The 19,340-nt window shown below is 43.1% G+C and overlaps 1 protein-coding gene and 1 pseudogene across 2 annotated transcripts; both read right to left on the minus strand.

Annotated features, from left to right (window-relative positions):
• Positions 1-137: 137 nt before the first annotated feature.
• On the minus strand, positions 138-16,299 carry COQ5 (coenzyme Q5, methyltransferase). 2 transcript variants are annotated; one of them, XM_037156186.2, is made up of 7 exons: positions 16,089-16,299; positions 13,375-13,524; positions 9,867-10,088; positions 3,063-3,169; positions 2,157-2,245; positions 1,449-1,560; positions 138-1,366 (listed from the first exon to the last, which is right to left on the minus strand). In XM_037156186.2, exons 1-7 carry the CDS (start codon positions 16,288-16,290, stop codon positions 1,247-1,249), a joined length of 1,002 nt encoding a protein of 333 aa, XP_037012081.2. In that variant the 5' UTR covers positions 16,291-16,299; the 3' UTR covers positions 138-1,246. The 2 variants fall into 2 exon arrangements, with proteins under 2 accessions (XP_037012081.2, XP_037012082.2); XM_037156187.2 differs by lacking the exon at positions 138-1,366 and having other exon boundaries at positions 1,471-1,560; positions 2,081-2,245.
• A 1,907-nt stretch (positions 16,300-18,206) lies between these two features.
• LOC119057383 (40S ribosomal protein S7-like) lies at positions 18,207-18,845 on the minus strand (annotated as a pseudogene).
• Positions 18,846-19,340: the final 495 nt, after the last annotated feature.

Below are 19,340 nucleotides of genomic sequence, written 5' to 3' on the forward strand. Positions count from 1 at the left end.
TGTGAGGAAACCACATTGCTGTGAAGATAAAATTGGGTTGATGGTTCACAAAGTTCCTTCCAGTGCCTGCTCCTTGTTAATGTCAAAGGCCCATGGCACCAGCTAGCTGGAAAAAAAAAAGCAAGCTGAAGTCTTCCTAAGGCTTAGCATTTTATTAAATGCTCCTGGTTGCTGTCTTTCAGTTAGTTGCATATAGATTGCTATATCTGAATGCTTACCAGTGACAGGGCAAGATCTTAAGAGTGAAGGCACATAAATGACCCCTACTGTGCTGGGACAAGAGGCACCATACAGGAAGCCTTTTCAAATAGCCCTGGACTAAGCTAATCTACAATGAACAAACTGCCAGGCAACTCACAGGTTGGCTTATGCAATTTCTTACTTAGCAAGGCCCCACAAAAACCTTAAGCTCTATGTACATTCAAAACATGCCTCATTTTAACGCCAATTACTGTATTAAGGATACAAGAGCCCTGAGGGCTGGAGGGGTTTAGGCTAAATAGTTTTAAAACTTTTTTTGCTTTAAAAGCCTTTCTTCAAATGTATTCTGACAAAGAAGCTCTTTATATAAGACTAAATCGTAGGAGTTTGCCGGTACATTTATTCTTTCGAGGAGTTGTTGAGTTGCTTTCTTCCTGACGGGCACGGAGGGTACAACAGTGGCTTTGGTAGAAAGAAGAGCACTGAATGAATGATGACAAATGTATTTCCCTCAGGAAAAAATAAGTCACAAATACCAAACAAGCCGTAAACTCATTTAGTGGTTCAGTACATAATTCTGGTTGCGGTCGTCAGCCCTCTGATGGGCCTTGGCTTTTGTCCTTCAACTAGTCCTAGGATGAAAGGTTGACTCAGGTACAGTTAGGAAGGTTTCTGGTTCAAATCATTAGATTCCAATGATTCACTGTCCCTCTGGAAGTCAGTGCCAGCAGAGAAACTACAAACACGCTTCAAAACCGCCTTAGTGCTGGTTTTACCTACACCACGCACTGCACAGCTGAGAAAAAAATAGCAGGAACTGGGCAAAAAACACAGACACAATAATACCTCAGGGAGAAGGCCTGAAGCGGTTCCTGATGAAAGGTGAAATAAAGTGACAGGAATTTGTTTCTTCCACTTTGAGACTGGTCATATCAGAAGTGAGTCCGAGGCACATACCCCTAGGCGGGGACGTTCTGTTGCTGGTCTCACCAGCCTGATTATCCTTCTGCTGCAGCCTCGTGACAGGATGTGAGTGGTTCACGCTCTAGGACTGTAAAGGAGTTAAGAGTTTGAAGCCAGAATGAATGGCCACAATGCCTGATGTCAGACTTTCGTAAGTCACCTTCTGAAAGCCTGCATCTTCTATCATCTCCTTGAACTCCTCCTAAAACACAGAGGGAGACACAGCAAGGGTCACTGGGATGTCACCTTTAGGGCCTTTGTCGTAAGCTACAGAAGTTTTATACCTGACATGGGAACTGTCGAATACTCTCCACAAGGTACTGGTAGGACTTCCAGTCTCCTGCAATCACTTCTCCCAGGACAGGAATGACCTGGAAGCTATAGAGGTCATAGAGCCTAAACAAAAAGGCCAAAGATTAAGGTTAGAACATGGCCCTCGGTAAGAAGCAAGAAGGCCTAAGCCTGGGGTCATAAACTCTAATGCCTATAGGGGTCAAGCAAGTAACTGAAACAAGTGAAGTGAGCCAGGTGCAACAGCAGTAGGGAGTAGTGAGGACACGGTCACAGGTCCGGTTAGGAAGTACCACAGAAGTGGAGAAGGGGTACTTACCTCTCAGCTCTGACCACGGCCATGTAGGAATATGGCTTACTCAGGGTTGCCCTATTATCGATTTCTCAAGTGAAGCTGGAAATCCAGATTATGTAGACTTTTCTGTTCTCTAAATATGGACACCTAAGTTAACTTTTTAAGATGCCAGGTGTCACACAGAAATCTGTGGACGGACTGCAGCCTCTGGTTGCTGGTTTGAGGCCCTTCTGGCCTAGACAAGGTTCTTCAGGAGTGGCTGACATCTGAGGGGGTACTATCCCTCGGGGAGTCTGGGAATGAACTATGAGGTTCATGCTTACTGCTTACTGGCTACTTTCTATCCATGCTGGGACGGAAATCCTTGGCTGAACGATGAGAACCATGCCCTGTTAACAATGCCAACCTGGACACAAGGGGATTGTTGACTTGGCTAAACTCCAGGCAGAGAAACCGTCCTCCTGGTTTCAGGACTCGATGGGCTTCCTGGAGTGCCTGAGTGAGAAAAGGAACAAAAGAACATTCCTCAGCAGACTCACGCAACTCCGCGAGGCCGAGGCAGCTTTAGCTTCTGTCCCCAGTGGGGGCCACGGGAGAGGCAACCACAACTCTCCCTCTCTTTCTCCCTCCCTTCCCCTCTCTCTAAAAATAGATAAAAATAAAATCTTAAAAAAAAATAAATAATAAACTGTGGCTACAGACACAGGACAGGTCACAGAAACCAAGCTAAAGACCACTACAAAGGATATCCCAACCCAAGTAGAAGAATCAGGTAACTGGAGCCCATATTACAAAAATGAAACTGATGCTTTGAACACTGTCTTCAAGTGCTGTGGACAGAATTTTAAAGTAGAAATAAAGAAGAGTTGCATCAGATCAAGAGCCAGATTAAGAGCCAGACATTCCCTTCTCTCTGTAGAAAACCATAAATCGACTAGCTACCACCTGCCACAATGATGTTAAGAGTGTCTTTCTCTGTGTCAACCTCGGAAATGCCCCTGAGCTTCTGCAAACTCACAGGATCAACAGCTTCTTGAGTGAGAGGAAACTGATGAAATACCTGAGCAAGACTGACAGTCTCAAAGATTTAAATACCAATCCAAAGCAACTAAGGCTTCTATGGGGATCTGCTCTGTGATCCTCACCAATTTTATGACTAGGAATACTGCCAACCTAGAGGACTGAGGCCCCTGACTCTGAAACAGTCATTCCATTTAAGGGCCGAACCCAGAAAAAAAACTTCTCCATCTTCCTCCGTTCACGGTGGAGCCACTCTGGGGGAACTAACATCCTGAGATGCAGCTGTTCGTACCCGATCGACGTGGGTGACGTTCCGGATCCCAAAGGCAATGGTGTAAACGTCAAACTTGTCGTCATCAAAGGGCAGTTCTTCAGCATCTCCCAATACCCAAGCGAGTCCTGAAAGAGAAAACTCGTTCTCATCTCCGTCGGGGAAGCTGCCTCTTCTGCACCCAGAGAACTGCCAAACCTGAGGAGAGGCGGGTGGGGCACCCCTGAATCTGCAGTCAGCCAGGCAGAAGTTGGACAGCCTGGACGCCCCGTTTGCAGCTGGCTTCTAAACTGGAGGCAGTTTTGGGGAGCTGAGCCCTGGGACCTGTGGAATCTGATGCTAACTGTGGGCAGTTACGTGTCAGAACTGAACTGAACTCTCAGACGCCTAGCTGGTGTGGGAGAACTGGAGAACTGCGGGGTGACAGGCAAATGTTACACATTTGGTATCAGAGGTGGTGTCGGAAACCACAGACCTGCCTTCCCCCTTGGATTCCTGGCCACTGTCTTCATGGGTGTCCCCCAATCCTGAGGAGTTGAAGCTGGTGTCCTTGAAGTTTAGGAGAGGTCCTTTACCCAAGGCTCTGAGTGAAACCTGATGCTTGCTTAGTTATGCCCGCCTTTGAGCAGTTTGTATTCACCTAAGTGTTTTGTGTTGCACTGTGGTTAGGGGCCCAGATCCTGGGGTTAGACCTCCTGGGTTCTAATTCCAGCTTTACCATTTATTAGCTGTATAACCTTGAAAAAAACGACTCTGCCTCAGTTTTCTCATTTGTAAAATGGAGCTAACAATAGTACCTACTATAGAGGGTCACTGGAAGCATTCTAAGTACAGAATATAGCGTTCAATTGGTTCTACTGGAGTCGAAGAGAATCAAAGTGTCTAGACTGCAAGTCTGGTCACGTATTGAGAAAAAAATGTGGAAGGAAGCCCCATATCAGAGTGGCTATACCCTCTAAGGATCCTGATTCAGCTTTAACACTAATTTCCAGCGAATGATACATGATATATGACTTAGAAGGAAGGCTCCGTAGAGGAAGGCCAATGAAAATAACCTTTCTGGAAGGCAGATTAGCAATATTTAACAAGAACTTTAAAAATAAGCCTACCCTTAGACCCAGCTATTTTGACTTTTAGGAGGAGGCCACTGATGACATCATAGCGACTGCTGACCGGACCCTGGATGGCAGGGTCCGCATTACCACTTTACAGCAGCGCCCCCTTGTCCGAGGTTCCGCTTTCTGTGGTTTAAGTCACATGTGGACAACTGCAGTCCAAAAACATTCAATGAAAAATTCCGGAAATAAACAATTCACACATTTTAAATCGTTTGTTGTGCTGAGGAATGTGAGGAAATCTTGGTCTGTCTCACCCTGTCCTGCTCTGCCCTGCCCGTGACGTGAATCACCCCTTTGCCTAGGATCTCCACGCTGTACATGCTACTCGCCATCAGTCACCCAGTTACTGGGAAGACTGTCCCACTGGTGTTCAAGTAAAGCCTTCTTTTGCTTACTAACAGGCTCGGAGTGCTGGAGTAGTGACGATGCAACTTGGACATGCCGAAGAGGAGCTGGAAAGTGCTTCTTTTTTTCTTTTTTTAAATTTTTATTTTTAAAGATTTTATTTATTTATCTGTAGAGGGGAAGGGAAGGAGAGAGGGAGAGAAACATCAATGTATGGTTGCCTTCGTGCATCCCCTGCTGGGAACTGGCCTGCAGGGAACTGGCCTGCAACCCTGTATGTGCCCTGACTGGGAATCGAACCTCGATTGTCTGGTTCGCAGGCCCGCGCTCAATCCACTGAGCTACACCAGCCAGGGCCTCGGCAAGTGCTTCTTTTAAGGGAAAAGGGACAAGCTGTACACTCAATAAGGAAAGGCAAAAAAAATCATATGCTGAGGTGGCTAAGATCTACGGTAAAAACAAATCTTCTATTGGTGAGATTGGAAGGAAGAACAGAAATTTGCCCTGGCTGGTGTGGCTCAGTGGATTGAGCATCGGAACTAAAAGGTCACCGGTTCAAGTCCCAGTCAGGTCACATGCCTGAGTTGTGGGCCAGGATCCTCCCCAGTGGGAGGGGGGTGCACATGAGAGGCAACCACACGTTGGTGTTTCTCTCCCTCTTTCTTTCTCCCTCCCTACCCCTCTCTCTAAAAATAGAATTTAAAAAATCTTTTTTTTTTTTAGAATTTAAAAAATCTTAAAAAATATATTGACGAGTATCTCTAGATATTGGAATTATGGGTAACATTTACTTTATTCATATTTTCCCAAAATTTTGAATTTAGAGATCCAAAATTTCTCTTAAACAAGGCACTTTTTGAACCGATCAAATATCTAAGGCTGCTGACGTCAGAGCTCCCATTGGGGTGAAAGTGCTACACACCCATGTAAAAAAACACACCCATAACAGTGCGACACGTAAAAATGTCTGTACTCATTAACTCTACATTTATTAAATAACTTCTAGGATCCTCCTCCTTAGCTTCCACTATTGCTGCGTGGTATTTCTTTGCAAAGGCATTGTTACTGCAGACCGATAAGGTGAGAAGGAAAGATGACGCCCACTGCACTAGCTGACATTTAACGGCTCCTGTGCAGGTGGATTTGTCTTCGCAGTTAGGAGAGTCTGAAGGGCAAGCTAGGCTGTGCAAGAGATGATTCCAGAAACAAAACAGCACTTATCATTTCCATCTCTGTTCACCATTATTTATGGCTGAGTACCAGTGAGAAGGAAACACGTTTTTCAGTAGGAGCGAGGAAACATAGCGCCTTTGTCTAAACACAGTGGCGGCCGTCTGCCTTCTGGTCAGTGTTGAGGGCACACAAAGGAGCCCTTCATCCTGGGGGCCAACCGGGCTGCCCTCGGCGTGGGCAGCTGCTCTCAGAGTGGGCGGTGGAAGAGAGAATGGAGCTGGAATGACCACAGACACTCCTGGTGGGGGAGGGGAGGGGAGAAGTGCTGATGCTGACCTGAGGCACTTTGTTTTCTTTGTTGTACACCGGGCCTCTCACAATGGCTGCCTGCAGGGCTCGGCCACGTGGGAGAGGGCAGAGTGCAGGCTCTGAAAAGCTGGGTAAACACGGGGCAGCTGCTGGGATCATTACTTCCACTTGAAAAAATGGGGGGGGGAGTAGTACTTCAAAATATTAAAACAAACAGGCCCTGGCCAGGTAGCCGAGTTGGTTTGAGCATAGGCCAAGGTTTTGGGTTCTATCCCTGGTTGGGACATATTCAAGAATCAACCAATGAATGAGCAAATAAGTGGAACAACAAATCAATCTTTCTCTCTCCTCCCTCCTTTCCTCTCTTTCTCTATATAACTAACTAACTAACTAACTAACTAACTAACTAACTAACTAAATAAATGTTAAGCCCTGGCCAGGCAGCTCTCTACTGGTTAGAGCATCATCCTGATACACCACGGCTGCAGGTTCAATCCCTGGCCAGGGCACATACAAGCAACCAATGAATGCATTGATAAGTGAAACAGCAAATTGATGTTCCTCTCTCTTCCTTCTTCTCTTTCTAAAATCAAAAAGTAAAACATTTTCCAAAAATATTAAAACAAACAGCCAAATGTAAAATGCACATCTTTTTTTTCTTTTCTCAGCCAACTGACATAAATGCTTCCAAAATGTACATCTTTAAGCTTTAACCACAGATTGTCCATTTTGTGATTGCAGAGGTTTCCTGGGAGATACGCAGTCACTCTCCTACTTGCTGTAAAGATTACTGTGGTTTCAGAGTACAGTAAGGGCTCACTTAACATCGGAAATAGGTTCTGGGAAACTACAACTTTAAGTGAAACAATGGATAATACAACAAGTTCACCACCGGCTCAAAGACATAAGCAAGAGTTAAGTTCTTACAGCATCTTTCTGGTCACAAAAATATCACTCAACTTCTAAAGTAAGACTCAAAACCCTTCTAATATTAAACCCTTCTAATATTAATATTGAAATCGACATGAGCTATAGATGCATTTAAGAAAGACTAATAGACTTCCGCCAAGATGGAGGCATAGGTGGAAGCACTGTGCTTTCTCACACAACCAAGTTTAAAGACAACAAAATTTTAGCAACAGAAAACACAGCCAAAACAAAGAAAATTGAACTTTTCAGAAGTCTGATAACAACGAATTCTTCAGCCTGACTGGTAAGAGGGGCGAAATCAGCAGCTGGCGGAGCGGGGTTGCACAGGAAAACTCGGTCAGAGGGACTCAGCTGTGAGGACGGGCAGCGGTTGGCGGATCCCAGGCGTGGGGTTGCAACGGGCAGACCCAGTGAGGATGCAAGGCGGCAGGCTGACCTCGGTCACACATTCACGCGCAGATAAATCAGCAAAGGAGTGAGCAGTGAGACAGACCACACAGGCCCCAGCAGCAGGAAGCAGCAGAAAGCAGCAGAGGGGACTGCTATTGCCCTGCTCCGACCTCGCCCCCACCTACAGCGTCACAACCCAGCGACCTGGGCAGCCCTACCCTGGTGAACAACTAAGGCTCTGCTCCTCATCCTTAATGTGCGCGAACAGACCCAAAATGGCTCAAGAAGAACTCAAAGCCCCAGAGCCCATAACTCTAAGCGATGAAGAAATAGCCAAACTTTCAGATGCACAGTTCAAAACACTGGTCATCAGGATGCTCACAGAACTGGTTGATTTTAGTCACAAATTAGAGGAACATATGAAGGATAAACTAATTGAAATGAAGGGAAATGCACAGGAAACCAATAGTAATGGAAAGGAAACTGGGATTCAAATCAAAAGAGTGGACCAGAAGGAAGAAAAAAATGACCAAACAGAAAAATATGAAGAAACAAGAATTTTAAAAAAATGAGGAGGCTCAGGAACCTCCAGGACATCTTTAAACACTCCAACATCCGAATTATAGGGGTACCAGAAGGGGAAGAGGAACAGCCACTAGTGTAAAACTTATTTGAACAAATAATAAAGGAGAACTTCCCCAATCTGGCAAAGGCAATAGACTTCCAGGAAATCCAGGAAGCTCAGAGAGTCCCAAAGAAGTTGGACCCAAGAAGGAACACACCAAGGCACATCATTATTACATTAGTCAAGATTCAAATGAAGGAGAGAATCCTAGAAGCAGCAAGAGACAAGGGGACTGTCACCTACAAAGGAGTTCCCATCAGACCTTACAGGCAAGAAGGAGCTGGAAAGAAGTATTCCAAGTCATGAAAACCAAAGACCCACAACCAAGACTGCTCTATCCAGCAAAGCTTTCATTTAGAATGGAAGGACAGATAAAGTGCTTCTCAGATAAGATCAAATTCAAGGAGTTCCTCATCACCAAGCCCTTATTATATGAAATGTTAAAGGGACTTATCTAAGAATAAGATACAAAATGTGACCAGAGAAAGGACAGCAAACTCACAGTTATTAAGAACCACACCTAACACAAAAGCAAACTAAGAGGACAGCTAGATCAGGAGCAGAAACATAGAAATGAAGATCTCAAGGAGGGTTAGCAACAGGGGAGTGGGAGGAGGAGAAGGGGGCAGAAGGTACAGAAAATAAGTAGCATAGATGGTAGGTAGAAAATAGATAGGGGGGAGGGCAAGAATAGAAGGGGAAATATAGAATAAAGAACTTGAGACATGTGGTCATAAACTAAAGGGGAGGAATGGTGGGGGTGGGGGGCTGCAGGGTGGAGGGGAATGAAGGGGGGAATAGAACAACTGTAATGGCATAATCAATAAAATTAAAAAATTAAAAAAAAACAAAAACAAAAGAATAGTTTTGCTGAAAACAAAAACAAAAACAGACAGACTAATAAAAACAAATCAGATAATGATTTTCCACCCTGATTACACCAGTTCAGGGCTGCAGGTGGCTGGAGCCTGGCCCAGGCTGTAAGGAAACACAGCAACTCCACAGACGGTGGTCCTGGCCAGGACTCAAAATATTTTGTTCTCATCAACGTTTAAACAAAACAATGTTAACAAAAAACATTATTCTAGGACCTGCTGTACTGTTTACAGGTGTTTCTTCAACTGTATCAGTTGGGGCTTCTGAGAAACTGGTGCTCAGACGGAGTGCAAAGGGTTGTTTTATTTTGGGGTTAGGGGCACCCAGGGAAGACAGAGGAAAGAGGAAGCAAGACTGAGTGGGGAAACCTGTCAGACCTTGGTGCTGATCGGATAACGCCTCGGCCTACCCAACAAGGGGCTCTGGACCCACGGCTGCCCAAGAGTCCTCCTGGGAACCATCCAGGCCCTGGCAGCCTCCTACTGCTCAGCCATCCACTGGGCACTGTCATGAAAGCCTGGCTTTCCGGGCTGAGGCAGAACCTGCAGGTGCGAAGAGCTGGAGGCTGTCAGCTAACTATACTCCTGTGGCTGCAGGACACGTCCCTTCATTAAGGGGAGCACACCTGCTCAGCTTCCCCATTAGTCAAACCACCCTAGTACTGACAGGGGAATGGAGCTGCTCAGGAACAGGACGTTTGGGGTCACCGTGGAGTTGCTGGAAAGTGAAAGCAAAACTTCTGTCTCAGGGTCCAGGAGCCGAGATCCCAAGATTCAGCTCCAATGCGAGATCTGCCATTTAAGTCACGTTACTTGAATAAGACAACGTAATCTCTTTGGGGCTTTGGTCATCTCACCTCTCACGCTGGGCTGGCAATCTAATTCTCTGGGTTGCTGAACTAATCTATGTAACCACACAAGGTAGATTCACCCTCACAAATGATCTGCAACTCCTAAGTTTTTAAAAGCAGGACAATAAAGCACTTCAACATTCCCCATATTCCATCTCATTTGGTAAACGCACAGACACTTCTCTGTGTCTGCTCGCTGTGGGACTTGCCAGTTTTGTATCCTTGAGCATGGGCTTTCTGCTTCCCAACCTTCAGCATCTCCTTGTTGATGTCACAGACCATGACGTGGGAACCGCCCAAGGAATCCTCTTCATTCTGGTACTGTTGGGCGATTTCTTCCCAGGATAGATTTTGCCGGGCCCTTAACTGCCTCTTCTGCTTTCTCCGATGCTGTGCCTGAACATAATTAAGGAACCGGAATGCAATGTCACCTGTGCCAAAGGGGGAACGATAGAAACATAAACATGAACAAAAACCCAGTGTTTCCTGTTAGGATGGGCTGGATAGGACAAATGGCAGCTGAACTACAACCCGGAAAAGACGGCTGAGGTCAAACCAAAAGGGCAGGCTTTATCCGCATAAGCAACCTGAGCGCCAGGAGAACCACCAATGACATATAGCCGCTTTGTTCAAAGGGGACCAATCCCCAGCTCCCATGGAGAGAGCCAATCAGAATAAAACCCCACCACATTCCCTGCTTGGGCTCGACTTCCCTGGGCCCCACTCCGTACACCAGGGAACCTCGCCTAGGCATGCAAACCCCAATAAAGCTCTATACTGCCTAACTTTGTGGCCGATTGGTATTTTTTCCTCGGCGGAGCCTAAGAAAACCTTTCATTTCCTAAATCCAAAAGGGGTGACAAAGGTATAGAAGTTGAGGAGTATACAAAAATGAAGTTTGTACTCATCTCCATAGAAACTTATTTTTTTAACTTCTAGGATTCTTTCAAAAACTTTAAAGAAATTGTATAAGTAACACATGGCCAAATTCTTACCATAAAAGACTCAATATCTTGCTCTGGCTGGTGTGGCTCTGAGGATTGAGTGCCAGACTGTGAACCGAGGGGTCTCCAGTTCGATTCCCAGCCAGGGCACATTCCTGGCTTGACAGCCAGGTCCCCAGCAGGGGGCGTGCAAGAGGCAACCACACATTGATGTTTCTCTCCCTTTCTCCCTCCCCTCCCCTCTCTCTAGAAATAAATACATCAAATCTTAAAAAAAAAAAGATTCACTATCTCAATATATAGAACAAAACACAAAAGTCGCATTCTCTGTCCATACCTTCCCTACATAACAAGTGCATAATACTTGTTATGACAAGTATTAAAAGCTTAGTGTATAGCCTTCTAGTCTTTTTCTAATAATTTTTATGAACGTAACATAAGGGTGTAGTTACAAGCAACAACTCTCTCCCAACATTTCTCAATCCCAGTTCAGTTCTCCAGAGACCATCTGGCCCAACTTTTTTGTCTCTTTCTTCTGTTAAGTTACAGCTATTTCTTTACTTACCAAGTTTATAATGATATCCTGCCCCCATCTCTTCTTGCCTCTATCTTCTCAATACATTCATATCACTTTTCATAGATACCTTTGTAGCCTAGAGTAACAAACTAGTCAATATTTTATTTCTTATCCTATCCACTACAGATGGTATCTCTTGACTCCCTTAAACCTTCCATCCTATGTACTTTGACTCTGTCAAAACTGGTAACAAATTACTGTGACCAGGCAAATACTGTTCAGGCCAAGTCAGTGCTTTCCGGGATGACATTTCCTTTCTTATAATGCTGTTTCCTTGTCTTTGTTTTTCTTATACTATTTGCAAGATATGCATCCTTGCCCTGGCTGGTGTGGCTCAGTGGATACAGTACTGGCCTATGAACCGTGGGGGGTCACTGGCTTGGTTCCCAGTCGGGGCACATGCCTGGGTTATGGGCCAGGTCCCCGGTGGGGGAGTGCACAAGAAACAGCTGATGTAGCCCTCACATATTGATGTTTCTTTCCCTCTTTCTCCCCCTTCCCCTCTCTCTAAAAATAAATACATAACATCTTTAAAAAAAGAAAGAAATGCATCCTTAGGTTTTTCCACTCTCTGCATCCAATTTGGTATTCTCCAGTCGCTTTCTTATGTATTTAAATACATTTATATGTACTCATATGAAACAACTTAAAAATATAAATGGGGACCGATCATATTATACATTGTTATATGACTTTCTTTTTTTCCCATTTAATGTCTTTGAGATTTCTCATTAGTATTTATAGGTTTTCCTACCTCTCATTCTCTTAAATAGCTACATATTTCATAGAATGGATATATTTTAATTTAAAGCTATTTCTTTATTGATGGATAAATAGGTTATTTCTAAATTTTTAGTTTACTAAAAATAATGCAGTGAACATATTTATAGCTATATCTTTTTAAAATGTCTTTTTAAATATATAGAAGTACCTTTTAATTACATTTTTTAAAAAGATTTTACTTACCTATTTTTAGAGAGAGAGGAAGGGAAGGAGAAAGAGAGGGAAACATCAATGTGTGGTTGCTTCTTATGCCCACAACCCAGGTATGTGCCCTGACTGGGAATCAAACCTGCAACCCTTTGGTTCACAGTCTGGAGCTCAATCCACTGAGCCACACCAGCCAGGGTTAGTTACATTTTTGTAAATGGGCAGTTACCAGCATGAAGTAATAGTTCTGGTTCTGGTACACTGGGGATGTAGGCAGCTCTGAGTGAATACCTTCTGTAGCTTTATCTTCTTGCAAGTTTTTTTAAATTTAAATTTTAATTTCTTAGAGGGAGAAAGAAAGGGAGAAAAACATCAACGTGAAAGAGAAACAATATCGCTAGGTTGCCTTTTACATGCACTTCTACCAGGACTGAACCCCGCAACCCAGGCAGGTGCCCTGACAGGGAATCAAACTGGTAACCCTTTGCTTTACAGAATGATACCCAACCAGCTGAGCCATAAAGGTCAGGGCAAGTTTTCTGGGGTTTTTTTTTGTTTTTTTTTAGACTTGAAGTATTTTAGATTTTGATAAGATTCTGCTAAACTGTTGTCCACTGAACAAGATTTTTTTACTTGCCTTCTAAGATTCTACTTGGGGAGTGGACCACACCAACAAAGGCCACACATTCATTTCAAACATAGGGATTATTCTACTACAATTTATTATACATTATTCTAGTATGTATAATCACTATTTTATAATCATTACACAATGTATGTATAACCATTATTCTAGTGGTATAATCACATCATTGCATTACATTATACATCACTCTAAAGTAACTTAACAAGTACATTAACCACGTAATAATATCACCAAGGTATTTTAGAAGTGCATGACATTTTTCTCCCCAAATGTCTAGTGTGCACCAAGTAATAAAGGAGGCATCCCCCTAAGAAAGAAAAATGGGTCAAAGGTTAAACAAAAGGCAAAAGTCATTTAGATCATGAAATGTCACTGGAATAAAAAAACTGGTCTTTTTATTTTGTAATTCTGTGCATTTTAGAAAAGTGACAGGCACAAAGCTGATACTTTGTGCTTCTGATTGACATTCACAAAGAGAAGAGTAGCCCTTTTTTGAAGTCTACTGATTTTCAACTACCATCTTCGAGCTAATGGCAGGTGGGGCAGCTCATTCCAACAAGAGACACTAATTTCTGTAAAAGGCGCTCAGTGGTACCTGAGGACACGAACATGGTCATTACCTGTGCCTCCAGCAACATCGAGGAGCTGGGTCCCAGGAAATGGGTGCATTCTCCAGAGCAGCAAATCCTTCCAAATACGATGGATACCAAGACTCATCATATCATTCATCACATCATACTTCTTGGCCACGTTTTCAAACACCTGATAGACTGACATGAGAGAAATAGAACACAATTATGTTGCTGACAAAATTAACTTGGTAAAATTCCTAAGTGAAAGAGAAGGAAGCCCATCCCTGAAATTGCCCGTCTTTCCATGGTGAACTCAAGCCATATGCTTAATGCCCAAATCTACACCTTAATATTGCATCTTTTAAAAACTTTGTATTACTTCATGTCAGAAATCAACCTTTCTACTGTCTTAGTTATCTTTAGGACCATTACTTAAAAAAAATTGATTTCAGAGAGAGAGGAAGGGGGTGAGAGAGAAAGAGAAACATTGATTTGTTGTTCCACTTATTTATGCATTCATTGCTTCTTCTATGTGTCCTGGCTGGGGATCAAACCTGAAACCTTGGCGTATCAGGAAGACACCATAACTGAGGTTGCTACCTGGCCAGGGCTTAGAGTCATTGCCATGTACAAACTTGGTACTAAATAGGTTTCTGTTTCTTAGAAGATAGGGGGTGGTGGTGGAAGTTTTTCTAATGGGTATTATAGTAAAAGACAATAAAATCCGGTAGAAAAACATATGACTAATGGATGGGAAGGCCTCAGCTCACCTCTGCCTGTATCACTGAGAAAAGCCTCAGGTACAATATCGTGGGCAGATGGATGGCAAGATGCGAATCAGGGGCAAGTTACACTGTAGAGGGTCCTCATGAATCATGGTAGAATCAAGGCAGAATGTGGAATCTGGGCTAGTAAGAAAGAGAAGGAATTTACTATCCAAGAAACTTTAAAGCACAGCCTACATTTAAGTTCTTTGCACTTTAGTTCCTCTGCTCATAAGAAGAGAAAATCATTGGCAGCCCCTTCCCTCCCTGCCTTAAGGCTGAATTAGGTAGTGATGGGGTGATGCTTTGAGTTCCTCAGATGAAATGCAAACCCCAAACACTACTGCCCTCTGCTGAGTCAGCCGACCCTGGAATTCCCCTTTAACTTGATCTTGAATGCCTATTCTCAACCCTGGGATCTCCAGGCTTGCTTTTTGCTTTTGGACATCTTTTGGGGAATTGAAGGGTACTAAGGTTCAACCCACTGAGTATAAGCACCCCTAGCTTCACATGACTCCAATATGCATAAATTTCAGTTACTGTGGCTTAGTTTTACTTGGCTCCATTTATATCACTCTACAAGAAGTTATAAAACTTCTAATGGGCATCAGACACTGAGAAGATAAACATGAATGAGCCACTGTCCTAGCCTTCTAGGGAATCACAGTGAAATAAATTTAAATTCAATATTCAAAGAGTTACAGTAAAGTTAGTTACACATTTAGTATGGTTGAGGTGAGAGGTAATACACTGTAGTAATCTTTAAGAGGATGGGAAATTATATTGTACACTTTTTCTTATTTCCTGGGTGGCCATAGGCTAAGTGAAGGAACCTCTCAGAGCCTCACATTACCCATTGGTAAAATAGACATAACATGTTCCCCACTATAAATGGTACATTTGGAGGTTTTTTTCCCTTTATTTTAAAAAAGATTTTATTTACTTATTTTTAGAGAGAGGGGAAGAGAAGGAGAAAGAGGAGGAAAGAACTATCAGTGTGTGGTTGCTCCTCAAGCTCCCCATACTGGGGCCTGGCCTGCAACTCAGGCACGTGCCCTGACTGGGAACTGAACTGGCAACTCTCTGGTTCCAAGCCCACACTCAATTCACTGAGCTACACCAGCTAGGGCTACATTTGGAGTTTTAAAGCTGTTCTTTTTCTTTTCCGTGCCTATGGCACAGTGCTGGGTTCAAAGAAACTTCTCAATAATAGCTAATATTTATCGAACAATTATAAAGTGTCAGGCATGGTTCAAAATATTTTAAATTTTAATGTATGAAGTAATTTAATCCTCACAAGAACTCTAAAAAGGTTACTATTATTCCTAGTTGAAAAATTTGGAAGCTGAGGTAGAGAAGATACTTTCCTTTTCCCTTTCCTGCCCTGATCGTGTGGGACACGGTTAGAGCATCCTTCCCACACACGGGGGTTGTGGGCTCATCCCCAGTCAGGCAGGGCACATACAAGCATCAAAGAATAAATGCCTAAGTGGAACAACAAATCGATGTTTCTTTCTCTCCCCAATCCATTAAAAAAAAAAAAAAAAAGACCTATCCTTCTAGCAAGAGTTAAAGAACATGGTCTGTGTAGTCAGACCAAACTGGATCGGAATACTGGTTTAATGGTTCCACCCCTTATTATGTTAAACTGGACAAGTTCTTGCTTAACTTTTAAATTTCAATTTCCTCATGTGTAACATTGGGAAAACAATATCCCCCATCAAGGCGTTGAAATAAAAATTGGAAATGTCTGCAGGGCGCCTGGCACATTATAAACACTAAATTGATGGAACTTAGTGGTAACTGCTCTGCTTAATAAGGAGGTGTCCAAGCTCTGCACTCACACGGTCACTCTTAGGGGACTCCTTGGATGTCAGGAATGCACAAGCTACAGCACCGGAGCTAACGTAACAGGACGTTAAGTTAACTATTAGTCGAGCAGAATAAACTAGATCGCAGACGATCAGATCCCACCATCCGCCCTCTCGCCCCTTTCACCTTTGCCCCCCTTCTCTTCCTCCGACACAGTCTCAAACCCGAAGTGCGTTTCCGATGCCCGCTTCTCTTGGGACAAGAGCCGCGCAACCAGCGGGCTCCCAGGCCAGGAGCTACGAAGCCCGGGGAGTCGGCAGCCCCGCATCAACCGCGACCACCCACGGCCGCAGTTGCCCCATAGAGCGCAACTCCTGGGGGCCGCCATCTTGACAGTCGGGAGACTGACGCCAGACAGTACGTCACGTTGCATCACCAGACGGCCGACGGCGGCCGGCCGGAGACATTAACCAAACGCGTCCTGAAACCAGATATTAAGGATCAGTGCATGGTCTCAGGAATCCGGAATCTTCCCAAATTGAACACAGAATTCATCAGGAGTGAGTGACCTTAGGGAGAGGCTCCACTCACCTCTCAGCGGCCATGTCTGTGAATCTTGCTAACCAGTAGTAGTACCAGTACCAACTTGCAAGATAACGAAAACGGTGAAGAGCAGGGGATGGGGGAGTGGGGAGGAGGACTGAGGTCGAGTGTGGTAAAAGACTAAAATTACAGGTTAATTCTCGCAACCTGAGGTGTGCATAAAACCTGGTTTGATCTTTAAAATGCAGATTACCAGGCCCCAAATACCAGAGATTTTGAATCAGTAAATCTGATAACGGATTCTGGGAATCTTTATTTGACCAAACTTTTGGGGTGACTCTGAGGCGAGGAATTCGCAGACCATTGTTAAGGAGCATACTAGACGACTCTGAAAAATAAACATCGGAAAGAAAAGCTCTGGTATCTTAGGAAGTCAAAATAAATCACCACTCACACTTCCCCTCCTGTTGTCACGCAGCTGCATTTGTAGCTCCAACTGGCATAGCATGGGTGTTTTACTTCAAACCCAGATTTCCCCGTTGTTTTGTTTTTTAATTTTTAAATGGAAAGGGTAATGTATTGTAGACCAGCTTGCGGAAAAGAGGGTGGAGGTGGTAAGTTTTGCTTGGATTTCTGTGTGTTTCTTCGATTCTTTTTTTAAATGCATGTTTTCTGTAAATATTTCACAAGGAGAAAGCGCCAAGGACCCTAAGAAACTATTTTCAAAATGAAAATTTTCTTTCTGGTTTAATGTAGCCTGACAGATGGGTGGACACCTACCACTTTCTTTCGGAAAAACTGCACTGGGGTTTCTCTTTTCCCGTCTTTAATTTTTACAAGCGATGGAAGGAATGATTCATTTATGTAATCAGAGTTTTCACATCTTTTTTTAAATTTTAAAAAAATTTATTTAGTTATTTTTCAAGCACAGTTTTTTTTAATTTAAAAAAATTTTTTAAAATTTTTTTTAAAATCAGAGTTTTCACATCTTTGTTAAAGGAAATAAAAATTCATCAAGGAATCTTAGTATATCGTCCTAATCTAGTCATACATGAGAATGAACCTTAGGACTTGAGGCCGTTCCTTCTAAATATCAAATGAAATTTACAGTAGCTAGTCTCTCATTTTAGTACAGTCTTTGGGGGGGGGATTTGATATGCTGAACCAAGATAGGGACTGGCAAACGGCATTTTAAGGAAATTTAAAAGTATGAGAGCAGCTCAGAGTGTAGCTCAGTGGATTGAGTGCCAGACTATAAACGAAAGGATTGCTGGTTTGATTCCCAGTCAGGGCACATGCCTGGGTTGCAGTCCAGGTGCCCAGTTGGGGGTGTATGAGCAGCAACTACACATTAATGCTTTTCTCCATCTCTTTGTCCCTCCCTTTCCCTCTCTCTAAAAATAAATAAATCTTTTTTAAAAAATGAGACTAGTATCTAATTTTTTGTCCCAGTTAAAACATAATTTCAAGAAAGTGGCTTATATATACTTATTAATGTTTTGTATAACATGCGATGATTAATAAAGTGCCAAAAGGGCCCAAGTATGGGAATTCTAGGATTTTTTCTACTTATTTGTTCATATTTGACTGATGAAATTCCACTCAGCTCAAGTGACACCACCTGTGGGAAGACCTCTTTTACTCCTCCCAACTGTTCCTCTGGACAGCATTTTATATTAGCTTTATTATAGCCTTTATCACAATCTTCCATTGTAGTTTTTTTTTCTTCATGTGAATGATATAGTATTCAGTCATTTTTGTTTACAACTGGAACTCTAGGAATTCAAAACTCAATCCTTGTCCCTATGCTTCTTATAGATACCAGAAAATGTTTCAACCTTTCATCCCCTACCGTTCTGCAGTGTTTTAGCCAAATGAACTTTTATGAGCTGGCCTCCGCCCAGTTTCACCATGATTCTCTTGCAATTCCTGGGATGTTTTTGCTTAATTTTGTAGGCTTTTTCAAGTTGACTTAGGTAACTCTTGAGCAATAAAGACAACGTACTACCCACTGAACTTTTTTTTTCAATGCACACACTAGCCAGACATGGATTTTCTTTTTATTTTTTTTGCAATCCATCTCATTTTATTTTATTTTTTATTTAATCTTTATTGTATTTCTTTTATCCCATGGAGTTGAATTTTCCGGAAAGATTTTAGGTGAGTAATGGAAACAAAGATTATAATGGTTTTCTGACCACCACCAACTACAATTTCCTTGGCAGCCTTTATATTCAGCTCCCTTAGCTGGGCCTTGAGGTCCAAGTTCATTTCCAGCTCAAGGAGAACCTGAGAGATCCCAGATTCCAGCTCATCCGGCTTCTCCTCATTGGGCTTCACGATCTTTAGGCTCGAACTGAATATGGCTTTCTCCTGAGTGCCAGCATACCTGCTGTTCATTTGCTTAACTAACTTAGGAAACTAGGAGTATACTAAAAGCCTCAATTTTAATGTTGTTTGGCATTCCCTGTGCTTAGCACAGTGCCTGGCTTACAGCAGGTTTCTAATTAAAGTTACTCTGAGCCCTGGCTGGTGTAGCTCAGTGGACTGAGCACAGGCCTATGAACCAGAGGATTGAGGTTCGATTGCCAGTCAAGGGCACATGCCTGGGTTGCAGGCCAGTTCCCTGCAGGCTATTTCCCAGCAGGGGAAGCACTAGAGGCAACCATACATTGATGTTTCTCTCCTTCCCCTCTAAAGATAAATAAATAAAATCTTTAAAAAAAGTTAGTCTGAGAATTATTTATCTCTAACAGTGTGTGTATGTGATCCTTTGAATTTCAAATTGCTTTGGTTGAAGGGCATCATTTATAATTTTACAAAGTAAGGATGGATGCGATGCAATTACAAAAATACATATGTGATTTTCCATCTTAGTTGCCATATCTGTAACCA

This window comes from Artibeus jamaicensis, unplaced genomic scaffold, assembly GCF_021234435.1.
Source record: "Artibeus jamaicensis isolate MK-2021 breed Jamaican fruit bat unplaced genomic scaffold, CSHL_Jam_final contig_525, whole genome shotgun sequence".
NCBI lineage: Eukaryota > Metazoa > Chordata > Mammalia > Chiroptera > Phyllostomidae > Artibeus > Artibeus jamaicensis.

Bases quoted from the DNA above. Each gene is read 5' to 3' on its own strand.
- COQ5 (XM_037156186.2), bottom strand. From the start codon at position 16,290: ATGGCGGCCCCCAGGAGTTGCGCTCTATGGGGCAACTGCGGCCGTGGG. The intron at 3,170-9,866 runs GCAAGTCCCACA...TTTCTCTTTCAG, and splicing joins TGCTCAAGGATACAAAACTG to GACTCGCTTGGGTATTGGGA. The intron at 1,561-2,156 runs GTTGGCATTGTT...CTTTTTGTTTAG, and splicing joins AACAATCCCCTTGTGTCCAG to GCTCTATGACCTCTATAGCT.